Here is a 19,600-nt window from a genome sequence, read left to right as displayed (position 1 = left end):
TTGACCTCCAAGCATGAAACTCGACCTTCAACCATCCAAAACTCATTTTTCTGGGCCAAATCTTTGGAAAACACTTAGTAACCCATAAAACAACATGTTTAAAGCTTCAATTCAAGAAATCATGGCCCAAGAGTAAACCAATTGTACAAAACTCAACTTGAAACTTGAAATTACTTTCATGCACATGACTTGTATGCAAATCCTTGAACTCAAGTCCTCCAAAACATGACCAAATGCAATGTTCAACCCAAAATCAAGATCAACTATGATAATATGACATGGAACATGAAGAATTTCTAAACCAAAACTTGGATTATGACATGCATGCAAGGATTCTTTAAAGAGACAACCCCAAATGCCATGAATTACACATGCATGTATGCATTAAGCTTTAATTCACTAATTCTTATCTTTAGACACAAATTAACCATGAACCAAGAAAGGAACAATTCAAATTCAAGTTCAAGGGGATGGATCTCTACCTTAGGTCTTGAATGTTAAGGTATAGGAGCCTAATTATGCAATCCTTTCTTCAAATCTTCAAATTTCCTTGCCAAAACTTGATGAAATCAATTCTCCTACTCTCCCTCTCTCACTCACTCGGTTTGGTCTAAGAAAGAATGGCTGAGATATGTAACAAAAGCTCCTAATCAAGATTGAACAAAGTGGTCCACTAAGGGGCAAAAATGTAATAAACTCATTTAATGTAATTTAACTTTATTTAATCATGCCAAATCAAATTTAAATTAAATCTACCATAAAGTCACATAAATTCTAATTATCACATGGCACTAATCAATATCAAAATCGAGCGCCGATAAGGCTTTCAATTCGCAGTTCAAAGTCAAAACATGAACAGGTCATTCTATGGCAAACAGATAGAAACGTAAAGATAATGCAATACATATGCAAATTAATTTTGGATTCCTTCTAAATTACTGTTAGGCATAACTAATCATGGATTAGCATTAATCGGAGATCGGGGTTATTACAATCTTCCCCCCTTAAAAGAGTTTGGTCCTCCAAACTCGAATTACCTTCATTCGAAATCAACATTGGGTCCAATGGGAACAAATCTGGATATCTCTTCATCATGTCCTTCTTGGTTTCCCAAGTTACATAGGTTCCTCCGTGGTTTTGCTAATCAACTTTTACCAGTGGTATTTCTTTATTTCTTAACTTTTTGATCCTGCGATTCACAATCTGAATAGGTCTTTCCTCATAGGTGTAGTCATCTTTCAAAAGCACATGTGTCGGTTCAATTACGTGGAGTGGATATCTCAAATATTCCCGAAGCATCAATACATGAAAGACGTTGTGCATATGTTCCATTACCGGAGGCAAGGCTACCCGATACGACACTGGATTAATCTTTTCAAGGACCTCATAAGGTCCAACATACCTTGGCGCTAATTTGCCCTTAACACCAAACCAAGTTTGACCCTTCATTGGTGTCACTTTAATGAACACATGGCCCCCAACTTCATATTCCCTATCTCGTCTTCGAACATCAGCATAGCTCTTCTGTCTACTCTGTGCATTTTTCAGACGTTGCTGGATCAATTTCACTTTCTCGGTTGTTTTTAGCACCAGTTCTGGTCCCAACAAAGGTCTATCACCTACTTCAGCCCAACATATCGGAGAACAACATTTTCTTCCATACAAAGTTTCGTAAGGTGCCATTCCAATGCTTGAATGGTAACTGCTGTTGTACACAAATTTGACTAATGGCAAGTAGGTCACCCAATTCCCTTGGAAGTCTAATACACACATTCTAAGCATATCCTCCAGAGTTTGGTTTATTCATTCAGTTTGGCCATCTGTCTGTGGGTGATAGGCATTGCTCAGTCTCAATTCAGTCCCCAAAGCCTGTTACAAACTCTGCCAAAATCTCGATACAAACTTTGAGTCCTTGTCAGACACAATAGATACTGGCACTCCATGCAATCTCACAATTTCAGTCATATAGATATTGGCCAATTTATCAGCGTTATAAATAGTTTTGACAGGCAGAAAATGGGCAAACTTAGTTAAGCGGTCAACTATAACCCAAATAGAGTCCATACCTCGAAAAGAACGAGGCAGTCCCACAATGAAGTCCATAGTAATGTGCTCCCATTTCCATTCCGATATTAGGAGTGGTTGTAGCAATCCAGCGGGTCATTGGTGTTCAGCTTTAACCTGTTGGCAATGTAGACATCTAGCCATGAAATCGGCAATACTCTTTGTCATTCCAGGCCACCAAAAATTCTGTTTCAAATTATGATACATCTACGTGTTCCCCGGATGCATAGCAAATTTACTACTATGAGCTTCGATCATAACACGTTTCCTCAAATCATAACAATCGGGCACACAAAGACGGTTCTGAAATTTCAGCACATCATTCTCATACACAAATCCTGGCCTCGGCTTTGAATCAAATTCCTCCGTGATCTTTTTTAAGTATTCATCCTCGCACTGTTTCTATTTGATCTCGTCAAGAATTGTAGGTTGAGCGGAAATAGCAATTAACAACCCAACTCATTCTAGGTCATTCAACCATTCTTTCCGGTTGGATAACAGACATGACAAGCTTCCTATTGATTTTTGGCTCAAGGCATCCGCTACGGTATTAGCTTTTCCTGGGTGGTACAAAATCTACAAATCATAATCCTCGATTAACTCTAACCATCGCCTCTATCTCATGTTCAATTCCTTTTGGGTGAAGAAGTATTTCAAGCTCTTATGGTCGGTGTACACCTCACAAGTTACCCCATACAAGTAGTGATGCCAGATTTTCAAAGCAAACACTACAGCTGCTAATTCAAGATCGTATGTTGGGTAATTCTTTTCATGAGGTCGGAGTTGTCTAGAAGCATAGGCAATCACCTTTCCATTTTGTATCAATACACACCCCAAGCCTTTATAGGAAGCATCACTGTACACTTGAAACCCATCAATACCATTAGGCAAGGTTAAGACTGGTGTAGTCACTAACTTGGTTTTCAACTCTTGGAAAACTGCCTCTCTTTGTTCATTCCAGTCAAATGGCACATTTTTCTGAGTTAACTGAGTCAATGGCATGGCAAGCTTGGAAAAGTCTTTCACAAACCTCCTATAGTAACCTGTAAGTCCTAGAAAACTTTGGACTTCTGTCACATTTGTCGGTCTAGTCCAATCCACAATAGCTTCAATCTTCTGAGGGTCAACAGAAACACCATCCTCAGTGATCACATGTCCCAAAAATGCTACATTATCAAGCCAGAATTCACATTTGGACATCTTAGCATACAGTTTCTTTTCCCTCAAAATCTGCAAGGTAGTTCTCAGATGGTTCCCATGTTTTTCCCTGTCTTTAGAATAAATCAGAATGTCATCAATAAACACAACAATGAATTCATCAAGGTATTGTTTGAAAACCCTATTCATTAGGTCCATAAAAGATGCAGGTGCATTTGTTACTCCAAAAGGCATTACTAAGAATTCATAATGCCCATATCTAGTTCTGAATGCAGTTTTCTCTACGTCTTCTGTCTTAACTTTTAATTGGTGATAACCTGACCTGAGATCAATTTTAGGGAACACTTTGGCTCCTTGGAGTTGGTCAAACAAATCATCTATTCGGGGTAATGGATATTTGTTCTTAATGGTCACTTTGTTCAATTCCCAGTAATCGATACATAACCTCAGAGACCCGTCTTTCTTTTTGACAAATAATACTGGAGCACCCCAAGGTGAGGTACTCGGACGAATAAATTTCTTGTCTAGGAGTTCCTGTAGTTGAGCTTTCAGTTCTTTCAGTTCAGAAGTTGACATCCTATATAGAGTCTTGGAGATGGGCTGTGTTCCAAGTGTTACATCAATGGTGAATTCTATTTCCCTATCAATTAAGTCCCCGGGTAGGTCATTTGGAAACACATCGGAAAATTCACAAGCAACCGGGATAGTTTATACCGTAGTTCCGTCAGATGGTGCAGTCAGTATACATCACAAGTAACCTCTACATCCCTTTCTAAGCAGTTTTCTGGCTTTCAAGCTGAAATCAGATATGGGGGAGAAACTATCCCATTCCCAATAAAAGTAAATTCAGGCATACCCGATGGTCTAAACACAACAATTTTATTTGCACAGTCAATGGTAGCACAATATTTAGTCAACCAGTCCATTCCCAAAATACAATCAAAGTGATCAATGTTCAAGGGTAATAAATCAACATATAATATCACATCGCCAATCATAATATCACATGCTGGATAAATATGAGTGCACACCATAGAATCCCCAGACGGCGTAGATACAGATAACACATATGTCATAAGTTCTAATGGTCTAGTCAATTTTCGAGAGAAAGCCTGCGATACAAAGGAATGTGTAGAACCATAATCTATTAGTACACGTGCATTTTGAGAACATATAGGGAGTGTACCTGACACCACAGTATAGGTGTTCGGTACGTCACCGGGCACTAAGGCAAACACAGGGCCTTGTCTCAGAGGTTCTTTCCCAGTATTGGCTTTGGCATTGGTCCTGGCCACAAAAGCAGACCCCGCTGAACTTGCTGCAGGACGGCTAGTAGTCTCAGACCTGAGCGGGCAATCTTTCACTACATGACCCAGCTGGCCACACCGGAAACAAGCACCGGACGCTCGGTAGCACACACCCCTGTGCCTTTTTCCACAATCAGAATAGACTGGAATAAACCCACTATTCTGACTCGAGCTGTTCAAAATCCCTGTGTTTTGCTTCTTACTGACAAAGGACCGGCCTCTTTTAAAACCAAACCCGGATCTTTTTCCTCTCTACTCAGTTGTTGTAGTTGTTGGGGCTTTACCTTGTTTCATGGCGGCTATGGTAGCTTCCGCCATTAAGGATCTGTCCAAGACTTCTACATAAGTAAGTAATTTCAACACGTCCACCCAGTCGAACACCTTCAAATCCAATCCATCTTCAAATTTTTGTGCTTTCTTGTAATCAGTATCCACCATGTGTGGAGCGAACCATGCCAGTTCGGTGAATTTAGCTTCATACTCTGCTACAGACAGTCTTCCCTATTTGAGTTCCTGAAACTCGGACATCTTCCGATCCCTAAAGCATTGGGAAAAATATTTATCATAAAAGATTGCATTGAACTGTGCCCATGTCATATTCCCATTGCCACTTCGAATCAGTAACCACCACCTGCGGGCTTTATCTTTCAGAGTGTAGGTGGCTAGGAGGACTTTCTGAGTTTTAGAACAAGGAAATACTTTATACAACTTTTCCATCTCAAGCAACTACGTCTCAGCTTTCAAAGGTTCAGTTCCACCATAGAATGTTGGCGGTTTCATTTTCATAAATTTCTGTGTCAGATTGATGATGTCAGTATTATCTGCCTCGGCTTGTGCCGGTGGAGGCGGAGGGGGGAAAGGTTGTTGTCTCTGTTGTTGTGTCCAGGCTTCAGTCAATGCTGCAAACATCTGTTCCATTCGGCCCATGCGAGCCTCTAAAGATTCACTTTCACCATTTCCCCTTGCATTCTCTATCTTACTATACGGACATCAAATGATAATAAACACAGGCATAATCTTATTCGTTTCCTTCAATTCATTTAATTCCAATGTGCATTCAGTTTTCATATTCAGTTGCATTACCACACACTCACACATGCAGATGGAATGCCCCTAACTCATACTAAGACATCCTATGCTCATACGGACCAGTGTGTGCAGTAGAACACGTGCTCTGATACTACTCTGTCACGACCCAAACCCGCCCTTGTAGGTTTAGCACCGTAACCGGCCAGTAATTCGTGGATTACCAAAGGCCTCTGAACAGACTAGTAAATAATAAGGGGCTGCAGAAGCAATAATACAAAATAGACAAGGTCCAATGAGCTGTGATAACGTACATGAGACAAAATATTTCAAAACTTATTTATATGAACATAAACGTGCCAGTCCAGATACACAATATTTACAAGATATATACAGAATGTACTTCCCAAGACCTGAGTTTACAAAGCATATACAAGGACTAGCACGAGTACAAAAATAGCCATGGCATTAGGCTTCGTTCGGAACCTCTTCGGGAGGCACAACAGTTGGCTGACAAAAACAAAACAGAAGGCCGTCAACTCTGGCCCTGGTTATGTGCCGGCTCACCTACATACATAATATAAACTGTGAGCGAAAGCCCAGTGAATAATCATAGAGTAAAGGGTTTCAATGAATGAGTTTGTACAAATTCAGAAATCATAATTCAGTTTCATATCAAAGTCATAGTTTATCCAGATCTTATACAGACAGAAATCATAAGTCATGATTAAGTTTACGTGATACATCCATTAGCATTAACAGAACAGAACGTATACACGTGGGGTTACGAATAACCAGTTCCATAAAGGAACCTCCGGATCCGGGTAACAGAACAGAATAGAAGCTGAGCCCTCGTGACAGGGCCTCCAATACGGGTAACAGAGTGCAGATAGAAATAAGTTCCGTAAAGGAACCTCCGATACCAGGTAACAGCTAACAGATATCACATGATGCTAAGGATGTCACGAATACATATCAGAAATTGAACAATCATTCATTATATAGAACATATCATTTCGGAAAACAGATCTTGTTTTATCACACAGAAAGTAGATACAGTTTGAACATAACTTTACTAAATTATTACTCACAGTTAGCCTTGAAACAGACAGACGGAGCAGATTAGTTAGACAAGACGCGTCACGTGACGTACATAACACATGACAGATACAAACTTGAAACATACGTTCTAATTGTACAAAACTTATTTCGTTGACTCTAAATGTGTTTCTAATCTCTTATCCTCATTATGGGGTCTTAAACATGGCCTAAGAATGCCTAGGATGGAATGAGGATGGAAGAATGCATTGAAAACCATTTCTCAAATTTTCCTGAAGATAAGGTCCACGCTCGAGCGTGGCTTTCCCCGCTCGAGCGGATATGCAGAAAAATGGATCTCCGCTCGAGCGTGGAATCCCCCACTCGAGCGGACTGCAAACTAATGAAAAAGTGCTAGATGCATGAAATTCACGCTCGACGGGCGCTCGATCCCCGCTCGAGCGTGTGACACAGACCCTTGCTCGAGTGAGGCTTTCTTCGCTCGAGCGGACTGCAAAAGACAGAAACTTTTGGGTATACGCATTTCACGCTCGAGCGTGACTCTCGCCGCTCGAGCCGAAGTCCATGCACTCAGGCTTCACGCTCGAGCGTGAAAGTCCCCGCTCGAGCGTGGGTTAAAATCCTAGAAAATCCAGATTGACCTCCAAGCTTGAAACTCTATCTTCAACCATCCAATCATTTTTCTGGGCCAAATCTTTGGAAAACACTTAGTAACCCATAAAACAACATGTTTAAAGCTTCAATTCAAGAAATCATGGCCCAAGAGTAAACCAATTGTACAAAACTCAACTTAAAACTTGAAATTACTTTCATGCACATGACTTGTATGCAAATCCTTGAACTCAAGTCCTCCAAAACATGACCAAATGCAATGTTTAACCCAAAATCAAGATCAACTATGATAATATGACATGGAACATGAAGAATTTCTAAACCAAAACTTGGATTATGACATGCATGCAAGGATTCTTTAAAGAGACAACCCCAAATGCCATGAATTACACATGCATGTATGCATTAAGCTTTAATTCACTAATTCTTAGCTTTAGACACTAATTAACCATGAACCAATAAAGGAACAATTCAAATTCAAGCTCAAGGGGATAGATCTCTACCTTAGGTCTTGAATGTTAAGGTGTAGGAGCCTAATTATGCAATCATTTCTTCAATTCTTCAAATTTCCTAGCCAAAACTTGATGAAATCAATTCTCCTACTCTCCCTCTCTCACTCACTCGGTTTGGTCTAAGAAAGAATGACTAAGATATGTAACAAAAACTCGTAATCAAGATTGAACAAAGTGGCCCACTAAGGGGCAAAAATGTAATAAACTCATTTAATGTAATTTAACTTTATTTAATCATACCAAATCAAATTTAAATTAAATTTACTATAAAGTCACATAAATTCTAATTATCACATAGCACTAATCAATTTCGAAATCGGACGCCGATAAGGCTTTCAATTCGTAGTTCAAAGTCAAAACATAAACAGGTCATTCTATGACAAATAGATAGAAACGCAAAGATAATGCAATACATATGCAAATTAATTTCAGATTCCTTCTAAATTACTGTTAGGCATAACTAATCATAGATTAGCATTAATCGGAGGTCGGGGTTATTACACTTGTGGATTGGCAAATCCAATAACTTCTTCAAGTCCTTGCTGGGGAAGAAAGACTTGCGAAAGCCTTTTGATGGCTGGGGAAGAACTGCAAAAATAAGAGCACAGATGTTAGAACAAAGTATTGAAAACTTTAAAAAAGAGAGAACAAGAAAAAGTGACACTTGACCCTTACTATCTCCTTCCCCGAAAACTGTTCGGCTTAGGGGATAAAGGTGGAGGTTATCGTTTGGTTGAAATTCCCAGTTGCCTGAGACGATGAAGTAATCGTCTCCAGCACCCTTGTTTGAGTCTGGGAGGTCGGCAATGAGCTTGTACTCAGTGGACCTCGGCTTGAGCTAATTGATGTGGCCTTTTTCCGATTTCAAGCAACACATAGTGTAGCGGTATTGGATGTCAGCTAAGGTAACCCTAGCATTCTCTTGTTTGGCTAAGGTTATTATACCATGATGACTCGGTAGGAATTGATGGCGAGTTACATTGGGTTCAACTTATAGTAATGGAGTATCTCACGGAAAAAAGTGTCAAATGGAAACCGAAGTCCACACTCGATAAAGGCCACTATTGGGAAAAACATGAGGTTCACATCGGGCATAATGGAATCCTCCTCCCTTGCCAACATGAGGTGGACGTCGGCAGGGATGGAAAACTCTTGCCTAAAGTATCCTAACTTGGTCGGGGTGTCTACCCTATGCTTCTACATACCCATGACATCGGCTTAATTAAAGGAGTTGGATTTCAAAAGAGAGTGTTTTGGAAGGGTTTGAGGGACCTCGGCTAAAACCTAAAAAATGCACTATGGTCAGAATTTGTGGGGATTCTAAGGGGAACTCGTTTTAATTTTTCCTAAAGTTTGTGGGTTCTACAAGCAAATCCCAAAACCTAGATCTATGGAAACAAAGATTGAAGGCACGAATTTGGAAAAGACACAGAAAATAGAAAACAAAGAACATGTTTCAGAATCAAGAACACTGTGATGAAGTGTGCACAAGGGTGTGAGGCCAAGAATAGTGGCAAAAGTGAACAAATTTGTGAGCAATGTCTGTATTCAAGACACGAATTGGGCAAAAGCAAAATCATAAAATAAATGTGCTCAGATACATGATTTATAAATCAAGAACTTGAGCAAAACAGTAATGGCAACAAATAATAAGGTAAAGCTTTCTCAAGAACTGGAAACCAGGAGGGAACATAAGCTTACCAGAGGAGTAAAGTCGGTGTTGAAGACGCCGGAGTCAGGAGACGGTTACAATCAGAAGAGGACAACTAAAGCTTCACCGGAGGAGAGGAATGAAAGCAATTACAGAGCTTAAAAATCTAGAACAATGGCGTATTCTGAAGAGAGAAGTTAGAGAGAGAAAGAGTTAGGAGCTTGGAAACGAGGATGCAAAAGTGAAGAGATAGAGAGAGAGAATTGATTTTGATCAAAATGCGGAGAATAGCGGTAAAAAACCATCAATGAGTCTAGGGCGACGTGCTTGTTAGACGACGCACCCAGACACAAGACGACTTACCAGCGCGTATTGGACACGGTCTAGTGGGGGACAAACGCATGGCCGAAACGGTTGATTTATTTTGCGTGACAACTCATACGCGTGATAAAATTCTTGGAGTTCTTGGTTTAATGAAGCAATGACCTCGGTTAGTAGGAAGATCTCGGCCAAATAACTCGAGTAAAGCAGGTTATTGGTCCTAAAAGCCTTGATGATATGGACTATAGGATCTGATTGTATGAAGCCGACGTATTATGACCTCAGTAAATGGATAACACAGCAATATTGCCGACATGCACGATATACGTTCCATCACCTCATGATGCTGAGGTAATAGAATCTAGGGGGCAGTTGTGGGGATATATATTTTGAGTACCAACACGTGGCCAAGGTGACGCCAATGTGTCAGCCAGGGTGCCACGTGTCCTAGTCATGATGCCGAGGTGATCTCAGCTAGGCCGAGGTTATCTCCGAAGATATCGGAGTCCGAGATAAGTAGATAAAGGACAAGAGTCCTAAAATGAGGAAGGACCTCAGCCTGGATAAGGATAAAACTCTTAGGAAGTTTATCTTTATCTGTTGGAGAGTCCAAGATAAGCATTGAACTGAAGTCCATTGAAGCTAGATTTCTATTGGGACTAAGATTGAATTGGCTATAAAAGGGAGGCACCCCCATGGGTCTAAGGTACGCAATTTATATTCTGAATAGTGAGTTAAGCATTTTTGCTATCTTTGAGAGATTACTGACTTGATCGTCGGAGTGCCCCCGGGTGGACGAACCACCGCCGGAATCTCTTCTTTCTGTTGCAGGTCGTTCGGGCTTAATCTATTCTGCCAGTGTTCTCTAGCTAAGTACTAATTTGGCAGTGTGATCGAAAATTGACACACACAATAATTATTTTATTTTTTTTATGAATTTATAATTAACTTTTGAGGTTTCACTGACATGTAAATTCTCCTACTATTTTTTTTCTACTGTAGTTCAGACAATTTGTATGACATTAATTTCTGTTTCATAGAGGACAACCAATTGTGTAAAAATGACTTATGAATAAATTTTAATAGGTGTACGGAAACTTAATATTACCAAACAAAAATGCTTAGGACCTCTAATTACAGGTGCCACTAGTGATACCCACTGCCACTGTCAGTGCTGTGTCTGCTTCTTTTTTTTTTTTCCACTATAACAATCTTTTACATGATATATTTGGTAATACAGTGATGCTTTTACATGATATATTTGGTAATACAGTGATGCTAGAGATCTCTAGCATCACTGTATTACCAAATATATCATGTAAAAGATTGTTATAGAGTTGGCTCAACCCAATCTTTCACTAAGAAAATATTGGATGAAGAAGCAAGGGCATCTAGACTGGGTGATGCTATTCGGGTTACTGGGTTCATTATGGGTTTTGTTTTAATAATTGAACTTATTTATTTTATCAAGCTTTGCGTGTATATTATTCATACAAAAAATTAGATCGATCCGATATTTGTAACCCATTCTTTTTACGCATTTGTACAAAAAAAAAAAAAAAATTGAATAGTCTATTTAACAAATTATATTTACTGTTAATTTTTTTTGGAGACAAACTTGATAAAATGAAGTGGTTATGAATATCGAATTAACCTATTTTTTTTTTATATGATTCCTGTGCGCGCAAGATCTGATAAAATGAATAATTCGGATCATGAAAATCGGACCTGTGGTGGGCCCCACAGTCTTGGACAATATTCTCCGGTCCAGATTTGGATGGGAGGAAAGTCCAACGCATGAAGCAAAATGTTTGAGACTTAATTTTTTATTTATTTATAATTTGATTTATAATGATGTGGCATGATATATATTAATTTTTAATTTATCACATATTTAATCATATAGGGTAAACTTTTTTGTCACATCATTGCAGTTGAATTTGTGAAATTTTAACATTTTTAGATAAAGAATTAGACTATGAAGATCAATTTCTATTTAAAGAAGATAAAATATTTTAAATAAGTTGAAAAAACTTATCTAAAAGTTACGGGAGTTGTACTTTTAACTTTTGTTTTTTTATTATCAACTTTTAACTTAAGTAAAATTGTATCAAACAAACACATCACCACAACATATAAAAATTTTAGAAAATACTCATTTTTGTGCATAAAAATAATTTCTTTAATAAATAAATAAATTAAAAGACCAATTCTTGTTGTTATGAGAATTGTCATTAAAAGATTATTCCGAAAAATTAAAAAAGGACCTTTAATGACAAAATTTTGAACATATCTCTAATAAATACATATTTTGGGAACCAACTAATTTCTGGTTAAAAGAGCTTAATTTTTTAGAAGACAATTTTGGTCCCAAAAGAATTGTAATTCATCATTAAATATCTAATTTCGTCTCTAAAAATATAATAATGACATTTGTGGTAACTAAAATATTTCGTCCTACACGTAATTCTGTTCATAAATTTGTCTACAAAATCTTAATTTATTGGCATGTACACATATATGCATTGTTAATTTATAGAAACATAGGTCATGTTTAATTTGATTTTCTTAAATTATTTTTAAATTTGAAAAAATAAAAAATAATCTGACAAAAATAAGCATAAAAAATATATTTTTAAATTTAAAAAAATTATTTCTACCCCCTAAAAAGAGAAAATTATATAAAATTAAAAGCACTGTTCACTACAAAAAAAACACTTTTGGCGATTAAATTTTTTGTCGTCAAAAGTCCGTTTTTAGTCGCCGAAAGTCAAAATTTTATTTTTCCCGACAAAATTTTTTAGTCGCCACATTTGTCGCATATAGGTGGTCGGCGGAGGTATTGGCGACTAAAACTTTTTTAGTCGCCAAAATAAAAGTCTTTAGCGTCCAAAATTTTAGTCGCCAATAGTGTTTTACACTTTTGAAAATCATACATTTACCGACTAATAATTTAGTCGCTAATACTCACTCAATCACCGACTACATTGTTTAGTCGCCAAAATAAAGACTTTTGCCAAAGGTGTCATCGAAAAAAAAAAACCCACTTTTTTTTGCTTTTCCTGAGTTTCGAACCCCAACCGTCCCACATTCCGAACCTTTTTGCACACACTCCCTCCACTATGCCACTACAACGTCACATGAATATATATGCAATATATATTATTTATATAGTATATTAACCGGTATTAATACAAAATAATATATATAAATATAGTTTTTTTAATTCAATATAATTTATGTAAAAAATAAATTATTTACTTAAAAAAAATTTAGGCCACTTTTGGCGACTAAATTAAATTTTTAGTTGCCAATTCAATCATTTTTGGCTACTAATTATTATTTAGTCGCTAAAAAAATTAAGTTCCGCCTAGAAATAAGAGGTTTTGGCAACAAAACCTAATTTTTAGTCGCCAAAAACGTCTCCTTTTGGCTACTAAACTAAATTTTAGTCGGCAATGGACTGTTTTTAGCTACTAATTTTTTTTTGTAGCCAAAAAGCTTCACTTTCAGCGACTAAACTGTATTTAGTCGCCAAAACCATCACTTTTGGCTACTAAATCATTTTTAGTCGCCAAAAACCGTGACGTTTGGCTACTAAATCATTTTTTGTCTCTAAAACCCCTACATTCGGCGACTAAACTGCCTTTTAGTCACTAATACCCTCATATTTGGCGACTAAACTCTTTTAATCGGCAAAAGTTATCAATTTTGGCGACTAATTCCATTTTAGTCGCCAATTGTACTATTTTCAGCGACGAAAAATGTATTTTTAGTCGCCAAAAGTGCTTTTTGTTGCCGTGGTTATTTTATTTTTTATGAAACTAATTTTAAATATCTTAGAAAACAAATTTTGAAAATCAAACTAAGCAAATTTTTAGTAATTTCTTTCATTTAAAACTTAAACACCCATTTCTAACATGATATTTTCAATTAAAACATTCATCATTGTAAAAACATAAAATGTCTGACTAATGACAGTCCTAAAAGTTTTCAATAAGAAACACACAAAATGTCAAATTATTTATAATTTCAATACACATCTTACATATTTCAAATTGAAAAATTCTAAATATACACAAAATTCATACCAAAAAAAAAAGAGAAAAACTTGACAAGAATGATATGACAATGTCATTATTGTAAATAAATTTATTTTTAATAATATTTTATTTTGAAGTAAAAAGTCTAAAATGAACCACGTCATTATATATAAAAATTTTGTATGAATTATTTATTTATTTATATGGCATTACTCTTTCAAAATATTTATACACATTTCAATACAATTTGATGTATTATTATATACTTTTTCAATACTAAACAGTTTTTAAAAGGGAAATTACATTGACACTCCTTAAGGTTTCTATTTTATATAGATTCTCTCTTCACATTTGAAAAATTACACTTACCTCTCTGTTAGATTAAAATGACATATTTGCCCCTTAACCTTTATACATATAAAATAATATAAATATTTTGTTCATGTCATTTCAAGAAAAATAACAATCATCTTCATTGGTTTAACTCATACAAAAAATTGAGTTTTTTTTTTTTTTTTTTTTTTTTTACTATTTTTTTTGATATTTTAAGCAATTTTTTTATTTTTCTTTTTTAAATACACCTAATCTAAATATACTTAAGAAATATAATATTTTGTGACTTTTTTTTAAATTCACCAAATTTAAAAAATTTTAAAAATACAAAAATTCAATACATTATATTATTTTGTTGAATTCAATGAGTTTTTAAAATTTTTTTCTACAAATTTTATACTTTTTAAATATATCTATATTAAATTGATATAATGATAGAAATAAAAATGAAAAGTTATATTCATATATAGAAATTTATAAAAAAAAAAATATTATAAAATGTTTTGATAGTAATATTGTTGTAAATATAAATTATATTTATGTGTGTTTTGTTTTAAAGTAAAATGTCACCATTAATTAGATCATTGTGTTTGAATTAACATAAAATTTATGTTTGTATATCATCACTCAATAAGAATATGTTCGTATAAAATTAATGATGGGAAATTGTAGAGTGTAGTCATTATAATATGAAGAAGAAATAGTAGGAAAAATAGTAAAATGATCATTTAAAAAATTTCAGGGCATGCCATCATCAATCCAGGAGGCAATCTATAACGAGATTACAAACCTCAGGGAAAGAAATATAATTTTTCAAATGTAAAACGAGATTACAAACCTCAGGGAAAGAAATAGTATAATTTTTCAAATGTAAAAAGAGAATCTGAATTAAATAGAAATCGTTTGGCAACATCACTTTTTAGTCTAAAAATAAAAAAAATTACTAAAAAAATCAAAATGTCAAATATTCTATTTTCTCTCTACTTTTTGCACATCTTTTCGTAAAAAATTAAAAATCATCGCAAATGTATTAATTTTTTTAAATCATATTTTAACTAAAAAATTAAAAAATTATTAAAAAAACTTATTTCCAAATAAGGCCGGAATGTCAGTGTAATTTGCCATTTTAAAAACTATTTTTAACATTTTCCAAACATAATGTGTTTGTAGATTGTTGAGGCATACAAGGTCTCATCGATGACGAAGAGCCGAAAGCTATCGGTCAAGATGTAAACATGTGACCAACCCAACTTCCACTTGATCCTGTTATTCATTACTCATTTAAATAAGTCATTAATTATTTATTTATTTTTCATGTTCTCATATAGTTCTTAAAGACAGTTGAGAAACAAACAAGAATAAAAAATTAATAAAATTAAAAGATAAAAGAATATAGAGTAATATTAAATATTTACACATATATTTATATTTATAAATTCATTTATAATAATGAGTCATGAGACTTGGATCACCATCATTAAATAGTAACAGATCAAAAATTAATATATATCTTATCACATCATTGTAAATAAAATTATAAATACTTTTTAAAAATCTCAAATATTATCCAAGAACATAAATGAAGAAAATTCATTGAAGGGAGAGAGATATGGGAAAAACAAAATATATAAAATTAGAAAGTCTCGTACTAAACAGCAAACGAACTAACACAACAAAAATGTCAAACGTTGTCACCTTCTCCCTCTAATACTCCATTGTCACACCTTGGAACCACCGGTCCAAGTCAAACTTCTCTCTTCCCCCTACCTCACATTTCTTTTAAAAAAATAATACAGAAACTCTAAGAAACCAGAAAGAGTGTAAAAAATTTTACAATCAATTTTGATATGTGATCTAGATTTAATCTTGTCTAATGGGATTGAATCTCCACCCTTCAATGATTTTTATCGAGATTTTTCTGGTTGAATAGTCTGGGATTGTAGTATTGTTGAAAATGATAATAAAAAAATTTATTCAATTAAAAAAAAAAAAACCAACCCCCACTATAGAGTATAGACTGTACCTCCTTTGCTCATATATATCCAACTCCCATTGAGTTCATGTGCCCTCTCTCTCTCTCTCTCTCTCTCTCTCTCTCTCCACTCTTGGTAACACTAGTCTTCCATTCTTTGAACTTCATAAAGCAAAAAAAGAAAAAGATAAAGGGGTTACAATTGCATGTAAATTGAAATACAATGAGGAAGCCATGCTGTGAAAAGCAAGACACCAACAAAGGAGCATGGTCCAAACAAGAAGATCAGAAGCTCATAGAGTACATTCAGAGAAACGGTACTGGTTGTTGGAGAACCCTACCTCAGGCTGCAGGTTTGTAACTCTCACTCACTCAATAACCACAACATGTCACCACAATGGAAGAAATAAAATGAAGGCTTTATTTTCAATAATGTTTACAAGAAATATGAAGAAAACCCTAATTGGTTTCTTTGTTTTTTGGTTTAATTTTCCATTTTGGTTTTTTGATGATCAGGCTTACTTCGTTGCGGTAAAAGTTGTAGACTTAGATGGAACAATTATTTAAGGCCAGACCTCAAAAGAGGCAACTTTGCTGAAGATGAAGAAGATCTCATTATCAAGCTTCATGCACTCCTAGGCAACCGGTGCGATATCAATCATTCTCTCTTCTATCAGATTTTTTATTTATTTATTTTTTCTCAACAAAAGAAGTCATGTTTTATTGAATAAACAAAACATTATAAGAAAGAAAAAAAATATGAATAGGCATCCCAAGCCAAATAGCTTATACCCAATTCGATACTACAATCATGCACATCTGGTTAGTAAGAAACCAACCAACAATAACAAAACTCCTAATACAGGCTCAACTCACACACCCAAAACTCATGTGAATTCTTCCATCCAAAATGTGTTTAAATTCTCCAAAACGCTTTCTCTTTGAGAGCCTAGTTTTTCCTTTTTCTCCTTTGTTTCTTCAAACTAACAATTTTTGTTTCAAGTCTATTCTCAAGTAGTGGCTTTGAACCTTTAATTTTCCTCACATTTTCCATTGAAATTGTTGTACCATCATTAACATTAGCATGCATCTCAACTTGCCTGTTCTCTCTTCTATCAATTAATGTCTTTTGCTTTACCTTGAAAAGAAAATAAATGTAAAAGTATTTGAAAATACATTTGCAAATAAATATGAAAAAATATTTGGAAATACAATTGCACCACAATTACCATAACAAGATTTCAATGGTATAAAAATTGTTTTCCCATCTAAAATAGCTTGATCTAATATTCCTCTTTTTTGTATCTATATGTACCTCTTTATTCATCAATATAGTCTTTTATTTTGCCAATTAAAAAAAAAAAAAAGATTGTAAATTTTGATAAGTCTCATAAGAATCGACTTTCAAAAACTGTTTTGCCAAAAGAAAGTATTTAGAAAGATATTTAACCATTTATGAAGCAACAAATATATGTTTTTTATTTTTAATAATTTTATCATTACACCTGACAATTATAGTTTCATCTTATATTTATACTGACTCTTGAAATGGCACAAATATTTTTAGGTGGTCACTAATAGCTGGGAGATTGCCAGGACGAACGGATAATGAAGTGAAAAACTATTGGAACTCTCATTTGAGAAGAAAGCTTATAAACATGGGTATTGATCCAACCAAGCATAGGTTAAGTCAGAATCTTACTCACCCTCAAATTATCGGTGCCACTGGCAGTGCAACCTCATCTGCTTCTAGAGACCATGCATGTCAACCATTAAAAACCAAAGGCGATCATGATCAAGTCTCTGATGCTGCAAGTTGTTTAGAGGATGCGACGTGGGGATTGCCCGATTTAAACCTTGATCTTAGATTGACTGCACCTCAATCAATTGCCATTGTTGAGGAGGAGAGTAAACAAAATGAGTCCACAATGTCTAGAAAAGTTGAATCTACCCCGCCTCGCACCCTTGTTCTCTTTAGATGACAATGGTTTAGGATATTTGAATATAAAAACTAATAGGTGGGATGAAAAGTTGGGTTTAGGTTTTAATTTTGTTGATCTAAATCGTCTTAATACGTATTTGGAATGAATTCCCAGCCATGGAAAGTCAATCAAGTTCAAGAAGAAACCAAGTTGTGATGGTTCAGGAGAGAGACTCTTTCAAGTACTCATATTTATTCAAGGGTTAAAGCAATATTTTTCTAATTGAAGCAATTTATTGCTCAAAAACACAATTAAAATTCACAAGGTGCAATAGCACCAAGTCAATAGCAAGAGCTTGTTTCTGTGTAAATTTATTGGCCAGTGTCTGCGTAGGCTCATTTTGGTCACCATACGTGTATCAATATGTGTGAATAATTGACATTGTAAACATGGAAGTTCATTACTACATTTTGTTTTATTAAATTTGCTTTGGTTTCAGTGTTTCATATATGAATTTGAACAATATTAGTTTCAAACTTATGTTTCCTAGGCAATGATGTTTTTTCCTTGCCCTTTGTGTTGATGTAATTTTATTGTCCGACTTGTACTACTTTTCACATCTATTAAAATTCCAATCTTTTATTTATTAATTTGAACAATATTAGTTCTACCTAGTTGCACTCATCAAAATCACTTGGGCCATGTTTGTTTGGGTGGACATGAGCTTGGGATTGGACTAATAGTCCAATAAAATTATTAATCCGATGTTTGGTTAAACAATTGAAGTAAGTTAAGATATGATACATAATCCAACGGACTCGTAGTCCTAGAACTATTAGTCATTGGAATGCTAATCCAGTCTGCCCAAACAAACATGGCCCAAGTGAATAGATATTAATGCTTTGAGGGAAGTGAATGTGCACCAGTTATCTTATCCGAAAGAATATGCAGTTGGATACATATGGTGACCCGGACTAACTAAAATTCTGTTGGGACTTCTGGATGCTCATTGGGAGAATCTGTGCATTTACCATATCTATCTTAAAAAATAAAAAATCAAAAAAGAAAAACCCTAATTTCCATTTGGATTGCATTTTTTTAGTGTTTAATCTGGAAGACCTTGATGCAACCCAACTAAGAGAATCATGGTTTTGTTCAGGGTACGTACTGGTTACGTGAGCACACATAAAGTTAAAAAGGTAATTGTAGCGGTTAATTTTTCAGTTAGGTTGGCGAAGCATCTTCCTAATTACCTAACATTCAAAACAAACTATTGTTTAGACAATAAATGCTTTGTGTCAGTGGTTGAATTGATCATTCCAACAAATAACAAATGTAGATCATAAAATACATTTTGACCGCCTCATACAATTTATCCGAGCATGAATTTCATATTTTTGTGGGATGATTGACTAGTGTGTTGATATATCTACCATTCAATATAAAAATCTGGTGTTTGTCATGTACACTCGACAAAATCATATAGGGAGTGTTTGGAAAGTGTCTACTTCTTTAGACTTTCTGACTATTTAGTGATTTTGTTTCCGTTTGAGAAGTGGGTTGGCTTTTTAATTTTTTGACTTTTTTGACTATTTTAATCTGGGGTTAAAAAGTCTGGTT

The 19,600-nt window shown here is 35.0% G+C and overlaps 1 protein-coding gene across 1 annotated transcript; it reads left to right on the top strand.

The window, feature by feature from the left end:
* Positions 1–15,897: 15,897 nt before the first annotated feature.
* On the top strand, positions 15,898–18,478 carry LOC114319479 (MYB-like transcription factor 4). The gene is made up of 3 exons (XM_028266503.2): positions 15,898–16,411; positions 16,575–16,704; positions 17,626–18,478. The coding sequence occupies exons 1-3, from the start codon at positions 16,282–16,284 to the stop codon at positions 18,038–18,040; spliced, it is 675 nt and encodes a 224-aa protein (XP_028122304.1). The 5' UTR covers positions 15,898–16,281; the 3' UTR covers positions 18,041–18,478.
* The last annotated feature ends 1,122 nt before the right edge of the window (positions 18,479–19,600 follow it).

Source organism: Camellia sinensis, chromosome 5 (genome assembly GCF_055761805.1).
Source record: "Camellia sinensis isolate YWXY chromosome 5, ASM5576180v1, whole genome shotgun sequence".
In the NCBI taxonomy this organism is placed as follows: domain Eukaryota; kingdom Viridiplantae; phylum Streptophyta; class Magnoliopsida; order Ericales; family Theaceae; genus Camellia; species Camellia sinensis.
Note: the sequence above shows the minus strand (reverse complement) of the source record. Positions and strands in the feature narration are given on the sequence as shown.

What these genes read in the sequence shown, in the direction of transcription:
- LOC114319479 (XM_028266503.2), top strand. Translation starts at nt 16,282, where the DNA reads ATGAGGAAGCCATGCTGTGAAAAGCAAGACACCAACAAAGGAGCATGG. An exon ending in AACCCTACCTCAGGCTGCAG is followed by an intron (nt 16,412 to 16,574) that starts GTTTGTAACTCT and finishes TTTGATGATCAG; the next exon opens with GCTTACTTCGTTGCGGTAAA. An exon ending in CATGCACTCCTAGGCAACCG is followed by an intron (nt 16,705 to 17,625) that starts GTGCGATATCAA and finishes AAATATTTTTAG; the next exon opens with GTGGTCACTAATAGCTGGGA.